Source organism: Toxorhynchites rutilus, chromosome 2, assembly GCF_029784135.1.
Source record: "Toxorhynchites rutilus septentrionalis strain SRP chromosome 2, ASM2978413v1, whole genome shotgun sequence".
NCBI lineage: Eukaryota > Metazoa > Arthropoda > Insecta > Diptera > Culicidae > Toxorhynchites > Toxorhynchites rutilus.
Genome location: NC_073745.1, coordinates 245,460,567 through 245,474,347, shown reverse-complemented (window position 1 = coordinate 245,474,347; position 13,781 = coordinate 245,460,567). Strand labels below are relative to the sequence as shown.

Sequence of the window (13,781 nt, the reverse complement as noted above, 5' to 3'; positions counted from 1 at the left end):
TGTTATCCCTCAATTGGACAAATAAGCACACCGGATTTATTTCCATTTCATGAAAGCTATTTATTTTCTTTAAAATATATCTATCACATGGATCGTGTGTTTCATCTATCTAGCCGCGAGTCAATGTTACCGAACTGCATATCCATTTCAGAAGCCGTGGTATATGTCCGAACCGAAGCCAGAGCAACAATTTAACACTGAGAGCGCAGAGAGCAGCAGCAATTACGACCAAAACAAACAAAAATGCTAAACTTTACAGGATGCAATCAACCGTTTCACTAAATCTCAATCAAATACCTGCAAATTCGGCAGAATGTCCTGATACACAACGAAGTTTTTATGCTAACAGGCCAAGTTAAATCAGATCTATAGACACAGGACTGACTGCAACAAAACAAATATCTGACCTCTCTGAGCGAAACAAATGAAATTCTGGGATGCCAGATGTTTTTTCTCATATATATGCGATAAAAATCTGAAATATTTGTAAATATGTGCTAATGTTTGACATATTGGGCAGCTTCGTTTATCATATGGAATCAATAATGTTTTGTCACTATTTTAAACAGCCTGCAGCAGGAATAAAAGGTTGTGACTAAAGTTAAATATCTGCAAATTCGTGAACATATGTGCGAATGTGGCATTTCTGATCAGATTTGGCAACCAGCAGAATGAACATCTTGTCACTTGCTGTTCATCCTCTCACATACATAAAATGAACCTCTCACGGCATCCGATACGACTGTAGGAATAGTGTGAAGAAAGTTGCGTGATGGTGATGTGACAATTGTCATCTCACCTCACACGCCGCGTAGAATCAGGCCGACGGCTTCCTCTCTACTGGCCTGGAGCCATGGTCCAAGGACATTCTTGCCATCTGTTCCAGCAAGCAAACAGGAAGTTTTTTTTTATGTTATGTTTCTTAAGAGGATTTATGTGTAATTTTTATGTGATAATTTTATGTGCAATTTGTTCCCAACGAAACCTTGCGGAAATGCCGTCGATAAAGTGCAGACCCAGTCCAGGAGGCTGAAAACCTCTCAAATAAAAAAAATATATATTCAGCAGCCCTGCTAAACTGGAACGCATGACTAGTTTTTTTTAACTGGATCTTCTAATAACCTCAACAATGTGCACTATTTCCTGCAGATTCGGAGCATATGTTTGTCATCATTAAATATACAGTCATCATTCTTTCAGACTTTTCCTATGTTTATTTCCAGTATTTGCAAGAAATGTACCTTCGAAGACCAAACAGCTTTCTCTTAGTGCGCAGCCTTGCTTGCCAATCGTCTGTCGCGTTCCTCGGCGATCGACAGCTTCACACCCTTGCCCTTTGGCAGTGAGATGAAGGCCTTAGTGCTTCGGCCAATAATGAAAACATTCGTCAAACGAGTGGCGAAAACGTGACCGGTGGAGTCCTTAACGTGAACAATTTCGAAGGATCCCGGGTGTTTCTCACGCTGGATCACAGTACCGCAACGACCCAAATTCCTTCCGCCAGTGATCATACACAGATTGCCGGGTTCAAACTTCAGCACCTCCATCACCTTACCAGTGGCGATATCATACTGGATGGAGTCGTTCTGGTGGATGATTGGATCCGGATAGCGGATGGTGCGGCCGTCATGGGTCAAGATATATGGAACCTTCTTTGGTCCAATCTGGACGCGTTTCACCTTCAGAAGCTTGTACTGTAAATTTTGAATACATGGTAATTATACAGATATGATGAATATCAAAGCGCAAATTAAACCTTGGCTTCCTCTGGAGTGATGCGATGTACAGTGAAACGGCCTTTCACGTCATAGATCAGACGGAAGTTCTCGCTGGTCTTGTCAATGGTAATGACATCTGAAAAAAAAATCATTGTTAAAATATACATACATACAAATAATAAACTAGTTTCTCAACGTTCAAATCACTCAATTAGTATTATGAATCTTGCATTGTCTGAATTTGGAACTATACACCGCCAAATATGTTACTGATAAGCCGCAACCATTGACTGCCAGTGACCGTGGACGGAATTATTTTGCTATGGGCCAAATAATGACAGAACGTAGCGTAAGGTTCCGCTATTATTCTGCTTCGATATGGCCTAAAATAATAACAAACTACGCCGCTGGTTACAACTTACCCATGAATCCTGCTGGATAGTTAGGATCGGTACGAACTTTGCCGTCGATTTTAATGTGACGCTGCATGACAATTCTTGTCACTTCATTGTTTGTTAGTGCATACTTCAAGCGATTACGCAGGAAAATCACCAGCGGCAACGATTCCCGCAGCTTGTGTGGGCCGGTGGACGGACGAGGGGCAAAGGTTCCCCCGGTCTTGTCCAACATCCATCCCCGTGGGGCATTAAGACGCTTCAAATGTTTCTTCGGTCCGCGAGCCTGTGAATATCGTTATTCATAAGCACTGTCCTCAGGACAACATTTGAAAGAAGTGAAAAATTGATGCATATCCGCTTCTTTGGCTTCACTGTGTTAACCTGCTGTCAAGAACGGCTTCCTGAATGTCAACAAATTGTTACATGTGGCTCCAAAACTTCAACAATTCCCAGAGGAATTCTTCTCCAATTATCACAAATACTAAATTTATAACATGATTTTCCGATAAACTAACACATTTCCTTTAATTTGAATAATTTTTCAACACAATAACAGTGAAATTAATCAATTTCTCACTTCGATCTCTGTGACACGGTACTTACCATCTTGGTTGTCTAGGGCAAAAAGAAAACTACAGAAGACAAGATGCCGGAAGTTCACGAGTTCAGTGGATGTGGGAATTTGACAGTTCTACGAAGTCGAGGCGTCGCTTCATATTTCTGCGATGCGTCCATTTGGATGATCCGTACCAAGACGGGTCTATGGCACTAGGTGAGGCCGTTTCGTCACTAAGTTGGTTAGGGGAGCGGTATATGAAAACAGTACGGAAGAAAGCAGAAGGGGAATTATTTCCTTGAAGCGTGAAAGAGACAGACTGATCAGGAGCGAGCTTCGGCACTAGCGTATTGTGTTTTGTTTACAAACAAAACACAGTAGACTTCCAAGATGGCTGAAGAGTGGTTTTAGCAAGTTGGCCCACCTTAGGATATACTTCTACGCGCCTTGATCCGTACATCTACACTTTATAAAATAATTATAATTAAAAAAAAGATTGTGATAGATGTTTTATTTGCAAAAACAGATTTTTCAAATATTAAATTGATTAAAATAATTCCAAAATATGATGAATTAGAATATGATTATAAAGAAAGTAAAACATTTGATAATCACCATTATTTTCATGTCATATGTCCGATCAATATCAAATGACTGCATAGTTTTTAAATTTCTATCTTTTACTGACAGCAATCTATAATATTTTACATAGTTTTGTTATCATACCGTTAGTAATTCAGATACTTCTACAATATCGTTCCACCATCATATTCTATGCTCTTCTGATCATAAGTTAAACTTTGCGGGTTACCGTGCAAATATCCCAGCAAACATTAAATCGTATAATTTTGCACGTGCCAAGTCTTACAAGAAATCCGAATAAATCAGAATCGCATATAATATCAATCAAAGTATGTATCGTGTATATTTGAAATCGCATGTAAAAACTCGATTTTATATACCATTATCAAATTAAGTCGCAATTCGGTATAATAAACATCAATTTTATGATGTATATTGTCGTAAAATATATTTAATCCGCATCATATGCGTATATTACGCTGATGCAGTTTATGTGTCATATAAGCGTATAATTTTAATCGATTCAGTACTGTAGTAAATCGTGTTGTATGCTGAAGAAAATCATGGAACAGTAATCATATTAGATCCTAATAAAGAACATATTACATCATATTGAAATGTCAATGAAATGCTGATGCACTTGAAAGTTTTAACCGCTGTTGAATTAAATTTCAGATAGCCGCGCGAGATAGCTGATGGATGATAATCCACACGACGTGAGTTCGAACCCACATCGGAGCAGTTTTCACCAAACATCAATCTGTGTCATTTTAAACATTCATATTTCATTCCCAACATAAGTCAATCAATCAATTATTATTTCTACGAACATAAATACTCATATATAAAAATGGCGATTCGTGAGGTTATAATAAACATTTCACGAAAATATTTTGCGCCATTGGTTTTTTTCTATGTCTGTAATCAATATAGTATATGAGTATGGTAAAAGTCGTATTTGGTGCTTTGACAATTCATGAATATATTCATATTAGATCGCAATTCAATTCCAACATAATCGCTATTATAGCCGGTCAAAGTTGCATATTCATCCAAACAAATTCGGTAAGCATTTGCCATGTATGTATATGGCCTCCACTTTTGCATGCATATGCCAGTTAGGCGCATTATATGCCAACCAAATTTTAGGGCATATGATGTTATATATACGCTTGTTATGCGATTTAATGTTTGCTGGGTATGCACATTAGTGTGCTCCCGTGGCCGAGTGGTTAGCGTCAAACCTAACATGCCGGGGGTTCGGGTTCGATTCCCGTTCAGGTCGGGGAAATTTTTCTTCAAAGAAATTTCCTCTGACTTGCACTGTGGTCACGCGTATTCTAGAGCTTGCCACTCAGGATGCATTCAAGGCGTGTTATTTGGCATGGAAATCTCAACTAAGTACTAATGAAAATGACGCAAGTAATACTACGTTGAGACGGCGGAGTTCCTCTAGGAACGTTAGTGCCATATAAGAAGAAGAAGAAGAAGAAGTATGCACATAAAATTTGTACATTCTACTAAAGTTTGCATTACCAAATGTATTTGGTAGTTTTCGACCGAGGATTTTTCTAAGTGAACTGTTTGAGAGGGAACTAATTGAGAACGAACTGTTTGCGAGTGATCTGTTAGTGAGCGAAATGTTTGCGAATGAGTGCAGCTGAACTGAATAGAAGAGGGAAGCAGACTGCGCTGGATGGAATGGATAAATATAACGAGAACAATTGTGAAAAAATTAAAAAATATAACGATATTGTCATTTATTTACAAGAAAAATGCATGTAACGCGGAGCTTATTTTGTTAATGTATACTCAATTTGAGTTCAAAACGAAGGGTGCTCATACACTGTTTGGCCGAAGCCAAATATTTGACTCTTTTTGACAGATAAAATTTGGTCAACGTGTACTGATCAAATATTTTCTACACAAAACACGACAAGCAAATATTCAATTATTGGATGCCTAGAATATTTTTTCAGTCTGTTCTTCGAACCTGTCGGTACATGGTTAGGTTACCTTGAATATTTCAGTTGATTTTTTCCATGTTCGGTGTTTGATATTGTTTACTACTGTTGAAAATTGAAGAGTGGCAAACAAAATAGTGTTTGTACAAATATCAAATCAAACCTTATCTGTCAAAAAATATCAAATATTTGACCTCCGGGCAAACAGTGTACGGCCACCTGAAGGCTATGCTGTGTATTTTCAATGTTATATATGTTTTTCAAATCGGCGTTTTCAGTTTTCAGAAAAATTCTGTTTATCAGAAAAATTCTGGAAAAAGTTTGGGTGATTCATGAACTAGGAAAAAATAAATATTTCATGTTGGAAAAAATGCTTTTGCGTTGCCTTTAATTAATTGTTTGGCCTATTGCGTGTACGTGTTATCATGATTGTTTGTGAAAATTGAAAAAAATCTGACGAAACCATTATGAAACATGACCTTTCACAGAACATATGTTTAGTTCTAACAGGCAAAAATATGCCACTGTCCCCATATTGATACCGCTAACCAAAGGAGTAAAAGAACGGTTCAAAAGAACTGGTTCACTTGGATGAACGGTTAGCGACTGAACCGTTCATCAAAGTGAACTGTTTTGACCATCTCTAATATGGATACTGGACAATCTCTAATATGGACAGTTTCAATATGTAGTTAATCAATGTTATGCGGCTTGCAAGTTTTGTTCATCAAGTTTTAACAAGTGATACAACAAAATATGTTCCCTGTTGCATATTGCGTATTACTGGTTGCTAGTTGCTTATTGCTTCGGTGCGCGAGTTGACTTAAGGATGAACACGGAAAAATTCGACCACATTAATAACGATACCATTAGGCGATTTGAGTTTTTAAATTTCATTTCCAATTTTTTTTGCGAGTATTAAGAGTGTATATGGAGCTGAATCACAGTGGGCATCGGTTGTCAGAGTCTGAGATGAGACGAGACAACAGATAGGACGATTCCGGATCAGTTAACTGTTAAACTCGGACAACCCAGAAAACATTAAATCGTATAATTTTGCACGTGCCAACCCAGCAAACATTAAATCGTATAATTTTGCACGTGCCAAGTCTTACAAGAAATCCGAATAAATCATAATCGCATATAATATCAATCAAAGTATGTATCGTGTATATTTGAAATCGCATAAAATGTAAAAACTCGATTTTATATACCATTATCAAATTAAGTCGCATATCGGTATAATAAACATCAATTTTATGATGTACATTGTCGTAAAACATATTTAATCCGCATCATATGCGTATATTACGCTGATGCAGTTTGTGTGTCGTATAAGCGTATAATTTAAATCGATTCAGTGCTGTAGAAAATCGTGTTGCATGCTGAAGAAAATCATGAAACAGTAAATCATATTAGATCATAATAAAGGACATATTACATCATATTGAAATGTCAATGAAATGCTGATGCACTCGAAAGTTTTAACCGCTGTTGAATTAAATTGCAGATAGCCTCGCGAGATAGCTGGTGGATGATAATCCAGACGACCGGAGTTCGAACCCATATCGGAGCAGTTTTCACCAAACATCAATCTGTGTCATTTTAAACATTCATATTCCACTCCCAACACAAGTCAATCAAACAATTATTATTTCTACAAACATAAATACTCATATATAAAAATGGCGATTCGTGAGGCTATAATAAACATTTCACGAAAATATTTTGCGCCATATGTTTTTTTTTTCGATGTCTGTAATAAATCGTATATGAGTATGGTAAAAGTCGCTATTATAGCCGGTCAAAGTTGCATATTCATCCAAACAAATTCGGTAAGCATTTGCCATGTATGTATATGGCCTCCACTTTTGCATGCATATGCCAGTTAGGCGCATTATATGCCAACCAAATTTTAGGGCATATGATGTTATATATACGCTTGTTATGCGATTTAATGTTTGCTGGGAAGTCTTACAAGAAATCCGAATAAATCATAATCGCATATAATATCAATCAAAGTATGTGTCGTGTATATTTGAAATCGCATAAAATGCAAAAACTCGATTTTATATACCATTATCAAATTAAGTCGCAATTCGGTATAACAAACATCAATTTTATGATGTACATTGTCGTAAAATATATTTAATCCGCATCATATACGTATATTACGCTGATGCAGTTTGTGTGTCGTATAAGCGTATAATTTAAATCGATTCAGTACTGTAGCAAATCGTGTTGCATGCTGAAGAAAATCATGAAACAGTAAATAATATTAGAACCTAATAAAGAACATATTACATCATATTGAAACGTCAATGAAATTCTGATGCACTCGAAAGTTTCAACCGCTGTTGAATTACGCCCAACACAAGTCAATCAAACAATTATTATTTCTACAAACATAAATATTCATATATAAAAATGGCGATTCGTGAGGCTATAATAAACATTTCACGAAAATATTTTGCGCCATTTGTTTTTTTTTCTATGTCTGTAATAAATCGTATATGAGTATGGCAAAAGTCGCTATTATAGCCGGTCAAAGTTGCATATTCATCCAAACAAATTCGGTAAGCATTTGCCATATATGTATATGGCCTCCACTTTCGCATGCATATGCCAGTTAGGCGCATTATATGCCAACCAAATTTTACGGCATATGATGTTGTATATACGCTTGTTATGCGATTTAATGTTTGCTGGGAAGTTGCTCATTGATCAATACTGAAGGGTTGTCAACAATATTTCAAAATACACTTGTATGTCATTTCACATAAAATCATCTCAGATAAGAAATAAGTTCATTTGTTCGCATCATAACTTCACCGAAGTGAGCGCGTCTCACGAAAAAATATGTTGCAATTCGCTTAACAACAACCTGGCAAACATCAGATCGTATGATTTGGCATATTCTAAGTCGTACATAAAGTGGGATAGAATCACAATTGTATATAGTGTCGATCGCAGCATACATCGTGTACATCTAAATCGCATGAAGTGCGAAAAATCTGATTTTATTTATCACGATAGAATAAGTCGTAATTGGGTATAACAATCATCGGTTTCATTGTATGCACTATCGTAAAATCGAACTAATCGAAATCATATTTGCATATCAGGGAGATGCAGTTTGAGAGTCACAGAAACATACAATTTAAATCAATGTAATTTTGTGAATTGCTGTGGAAACAAAAAATACGAATTACACAAACTACATTTGAGGGGCTCAAAACAAAAGGAGTGTAAATGATATCTCGCGTAACTTTTGAAAAGGTCCAATGTAACATTTTCGTCAACTCGAGGAAAATGAAGTTGAAGACCCGAACATTATTCCGCGAATTGTCTTAAAAGGTATCGATCTTTATCACTACTTTTACCACTAGCAGTCAATAATAACTCTGAAAAACCAATCGTAACAGTTGTTCCGTGATTTGACCTTAAATTTGAAGCCTCGGAGCGAAAAATGTTACGTTGGACGTTTTGACTTCCCCTGTTTGCACATTGGGCATATTACGTTTCACGATAAGAATTTGAAACTAACTACTGAAGAACAATCGAAACATCAGCATTTCATTCTAAAGACAGATTATTATTGTCATCACTCGTTGAATTGCACTGGCATAGATAACAACACCTGAAAGAAACAAAAACTCAAAACGACCGAAGTAGGACTTCGTATTGTTTTGATTGCTTTGTTACTTCGGACGTTTCGAGCGTCGGAGGAAAGAGGCGTCTGAAGTAACAGCCGAGTGCTTAAAATCCGAATCTGTACATTGGATATTTTTTGCATCGGCGATTAAAAGATGAAGAAGATAGATACGTGAACGATTGTTTTTGTAATGCATTCAATGATTGAAAACTAATAGCGTGCATCCATTAACTCGATTTGTTTACATTTGTTACATAGGACCCTTTCAAAAGTTACGCGAGATATCATCGATTTCTCTACATCGACTTTCTCTTTTGGCCATAACTTAGCTGCAAACACATTCCCAGCTGTATTTAACAATGTGGAAGATAGGCCAGAACCTCATCTATCGGATTCTATAGCAAACTCAAATTGGAACGTTTTTGCAGTTGAGTTATTAATCAAAGAAAAAGTTGATGAAGATAAATCGATCAAGTCACTTACATCACTTTTCTTCTGAGCTCCTCATTTATTTCATTCGATGTGTTCATTAAAGAAAACATCAGGATTAATCCATAATCCATAAATTGACATTAATCGGCTGTCATGCTTTGTTTTTCTCATTTTGTAAAGTTTTTCCGTGTTTGTTTTTTTGTGCTGTATCAATGATTAAAAACGCTTTAAACCATAATGCTTTCTTTACAATGCAGGCTTTTAATCGCATGCGATATACTCACTCGCGATATTTTTCAGTGCAGCTCTTTACAATGGTGAGCGATATCGCGAGATGATCTGTCATAATCTGTCTGTCAAACCTGCGTTTCTCTAACCAAACTGCCATTAAGCCGGGTTCAGACGGTGCGAGTAAGCATACGAGTCGGTCTAGTCAGTTACTGCAGTGCAGCTACTCACACCGTGTGAACACATCATGCCAGTTAGTGTCATGAGTAATCCGGCGTGCGAGCTACTTCAAAGTTTTTTGATTTTACTCGCACTCGCATCCCTAAAAACGTCAAAAACAGCATTTAGCGCTCGAATCGGGGATGCCAAACGTAAAGAAATGTCTCCATTTTGAAGATATTTCAAAATATTAACAAACTCGAAAATTCTTGGAAAACAAATAAAACCCACATAGTTTCTAAATAAAATCGTTGTTATTTTGTTTTATACTCTTTCTTTTTGAGATAGTTTTCTTGAAAACAAAAACATAAGCCATCCATGAGTGAAGACATCAGATGATAATTCCATATGCCGTGCAAGGATATTTGAGAAAGATACCTGGCATCCCTAATCAAAGATAGAATATCTATATTAAATGGCGGCATCCGTGTTTGTGAGGCAAATTTCTCTATCAGATTAGTATACTTGAAGGCAGTTTTAAACCGTTAAAATTTGAATGAAAATTTCATACATACATTATTTGACCATTTAAAGCACGTGACCCTGATCCTCAATAAACTATTTTCCTATATATTTTTTTTATATTTCCACCAAAACTTATTATTATAGTATAAAGTTATCATCAGACACAATTTTCGTTCAAGATTCACTCACTACTTGCAGAAAAAGTATTGTTCTATTAAACAGAATACATATTCGATTTGAAAAAGTTCATTTTCATTCATAATTTCAATTTTTGACGCGTATTTATTCCACCTGTAAATCAACTATCATTTTCACTTCACAAATCGGCACAAGAAGCTGCTGTCAAGGCGAAATACGAAGAGATAGTAGTCCGTGTGCATTCTGTTTGTTTGCATGTTTTTTCGTGTTAGCAGCAGCAGTTAAAAGCAAAAAAATGACGCAAAGATGGAATTCGGAACAAAATGAACACTTTGTGGAATTATATAAAGAACAAACCATTTTGTGGAACTGTATGGATCCCAATTATAAAAACAGAGATTTGCGTAAAGCCTCGCTTGAATACATTCGTTCAGAAGTGGGGTTATCGGATACGAAAGAAGTTACAAAAAAAATAAAAAATTTACGTTCTACATACAACCAGGAGAAATTAAAAATTGAGAAAAGCAAACGAAGCGGATGTGGTACTGATGAGATATATAAACCTTCCGTCCAATGGTTCGATGCCATGGATTACATCATGAATATTATTCATCTGAAGGAAAAACAAACAATAAGTAATCTAGTAAGTTATTTTCTTCTATTATATAATGCACTATAACACTAAATATATATATACATTACTAAATGATTCGATATTATACTATACTGCAACTATACTACACTATATTATACTGTATTCTCTAATTAATAAATCATATTATTTTGCCAAGTAACCGCTCCCTCGCTATTAAAGTAATGTTTATATTTATCTCTCATTTTCTCTGCAATAGCCTTTGATCTATTATTCATCCGTGAGCGTTGAATGCTTCGTAAACCCTCAATCTCTGACCTCCACTGCCCTAAATTAATTTCAAAATTTATTATGTCTTCATAGTCAATTGTTCCTGGTGGAGTATACGTTTTCGATGCAGACATACGCAACCAGTTGTGTAAAGTACATGCACATAAAACTATCTTCATTGCGGTATCCTCTCTAACCTGGATTGGTTTTCCCAAAATACGAAAACGAGATGCTAAAATGCCAAATCCATTTTCAACTATTCTCCTTGCTCTGCTCAATCTGTAGTTAAAAATCTTTTCTTCTTTAGTCGGTGTATTTTTATAGGGCTTCAATAAATACGGCTTTAATGGAAACGCATCATCACCTACTAAAACGCCATTTTCAGGCAATAGAATATTGTTTTCTAGATGAGAATATAAAGAGCATTTTTGAAATATCCCACCATCTGCGTTACGACCGTATGAGCCTATATCAACATATCTAAAACAATAATCGTGATCCACGATTGCCATTAACACTATGCTATTCGTTCCCTTATAGTTGTAATATTCACTACCACAATTAGGTGGTGCTTGAATTGTGATGTGCTTCCCATCAATAGCTCCATAGCAACCTGGGAAGTTCCACCTTGAATGGAATCCTACTCCTATATCTTGCCATTCTTCCTTATTCGGCATCTGAAAAATTAAAATATAATTGTTAGTTATGATTTCAATTAGAATAGTGTCATAAAATAAAATATTTTCAATTTCAGGAACCATTTCATGCATCAACATCTGGGAGCGATTTTGCTGAAGAAATTACAATAATCGATGAGGAGTACCTCGATGCTACTGATGAAAACAACGCTGATGAAATCCTACCAAAGAAGCCATCGAACAGAAGATCGAAGAAGAAATTGTCAACTGAGCAGTCTACAATACAAGCGGCCGTGAATGAACTGAAGGAACTGAATAATAATTTAACAGTGTCTGCCTCGAGTATGGGAGAACCAGAAGATGAATGTGAGGCAATTGGAAGACATGTTATAATGCAGCTCAGACAGTTATCCCCAATTGATAGAATTGATGCGACAGATGAAATACATGCAATTCTTTCTAGATACCGTAAGAATGCCCTCTGCGTCAGTAGAATGCAATACACATATTCTGATCACGAATATACTGAAACATCACAGGCGACTGTAGGTTTTCCACCAAGATCACCCTAACGTCCTACATCTTCACAATCAAATCAACAGTCGCAAATACTATAACCAAGTCATGCAATATTGTACTATTTTTAAGGATCACTTTCCATACAATAGAACTTAGATAATAAAAAAAGCTACTTACTTTAATAAAATCTTTTAGACTGAAATTTATAGCGTCACATACTTCCGGAATTATCTTAGCTATGGATGCCTTCGAGATTCTAAAAAATATCGACAATAATCTGAACGATATTCCAGAGGAGAGGTACACCAAAGTAATTTCTAATTTCACTCTTGCAGGTATAGCACCCCTCATAAGTGTATCTTGGCGTTGTATTTTTGGAGCAATTAAATCCAATAGTGTTTCCACTTGTTCTGGTGTTACTCTCAACACTGCTCTGTACTCTCGGGGATCATTATCGTAGAGTTCGTTCAGTATTGTATTTGTTGCTCCTTTTTTTTGCATCCAATTCCTGGCCCAAATCCTTTTGCCTTTCTGCTTTTTCCGAATAGTACCTTCAGCTCGAAGTAATTCAGCACAAAGTATTTTTGTAACCGCTTTTGTCACGGTACGAACTACAGTCAGCCGTGTTTTGCTGGACAACATTGTATACGGTATAAACTACGGTTAGCGTGTATTTCGGGATCAAATTGTGTGATAATAAATGCAACTGAAAACCTGAGATAAAAACTGCCAATAGAGATGTCGATTTCGGATCAATTATCTGTCAAATTCTGATCTGATTCCTGTTTCTCATTATTTGATGTACATTTGAAAAATCACCTGGCATCCCTGGTAAACCCGTGCTGTTGTATCTAGTTACATGCCAACAACTCACACTGTGTGAACAGACAAGGCGAGTCAACCGATTGTCAAGCGAGTCCACCGGGTCAGTAGCTGCTCACTGTCAAGTCAGCTACTAGCAACGTATAAATGGGCCTTTATTTGTAAGGTCGTACTAAATTGGTGGAACAAAATCATAACGCTAGAAATGTGAAAGCAAGTATAAAACTCCAGATAATTAATAATCGAAAAACTAACGAATTAAATCCAATATTAACAAAAATGCGTAAAAATAATTATTATTATGCAGAAAAACACTTGCAACAGGTAATCGATTCAGCTCTCACTTTATGAAGCGCCTCATATGTATAGAACTGAACATTTATTTCGATATATCGTTCCCCCCATCAAGCATATTTTGTTCCACCTGTCTGATGTATGTAGTGTCTCTCATCAAAGCAACGCGATTTTCGCAGCCAAAGCTTGGAGAGTTCTATCTTTTTTCGCACTGTCATGGGTGATTTCGCGCTTTGCTCTGATTGGTTGACGAATAAAAATCGTTATGCCGGATTTACAATCATCCACAAT

At 36.3% G+C, this 13,781-nt stretch overlaps 2 protein-coding genes across 4 annotated transcripts; one reads left to right on the top strand and one right to left on the bottom strand.

Moving 5' to 3' along the window:
• Nucleotides 1-1,191: 1,191 nt before the first annotated feature.
• Nucleotides 1,192-2,818, bottom strand: LOC129767642 (40S ribosomal protein S4). The gene is made up of 4 exons (XM_055768726.1): nt 2,720-2,818; nt 2,141-2,399; nt 1,757-1,854; nt 1,192-1,694 (listed from the first exon to the last, which is right to left on the bottom strand). Exons 1-4 carry the CDS (start codon nt 2,720-2,722, stop codon nt 1,266-1,268), a joined length of 789 nt encoding a protein of 262 aa, XP_055624701.1. The 5' UTR covers nt 2,723-2,818; the 3' UTR covers nt 1,192-1,265.
• Nucleotides 2,819-9,703: 6,885 nt separating this feature from the next.
• LOC129770480 (uncharacterized) lies at nt 9,704-13,303 on the top strand. 3 transcript variants are annotated; one of them, XM_055773347.1, is made up of 3 exons: nt 9,704-10,998; nt 11,972-12,261; nt 12,319-13,303. In XM_055773347.1, the coding sequence occupies exons 1-3, from the start codon at nt 10,651-10,653 to the stop codon at nt 12,425-12,427; spliced, it is 747 nt and encodes a 248-aa protein (XP_055629322.1). In that variant the 5' UTR covers nt 9,704-10,650; the 3' UTR covers nt 12,428-13,303. The 3 variants fall into 3 exon arrangements, 2 of the variants coding, with proteins under 2 accessions (XP_055629322.1, XP_055629321.1); XR_008742126.1 differs by having other exon boundaries at nt 9,704-11,915; nt 11,972-13,303; XM_055773346.1 differs by having other exon boundaries at nt 11,972-13,303.
• Nucleotides 13,304-13,781: the final 478 nt, after the last annotated feature.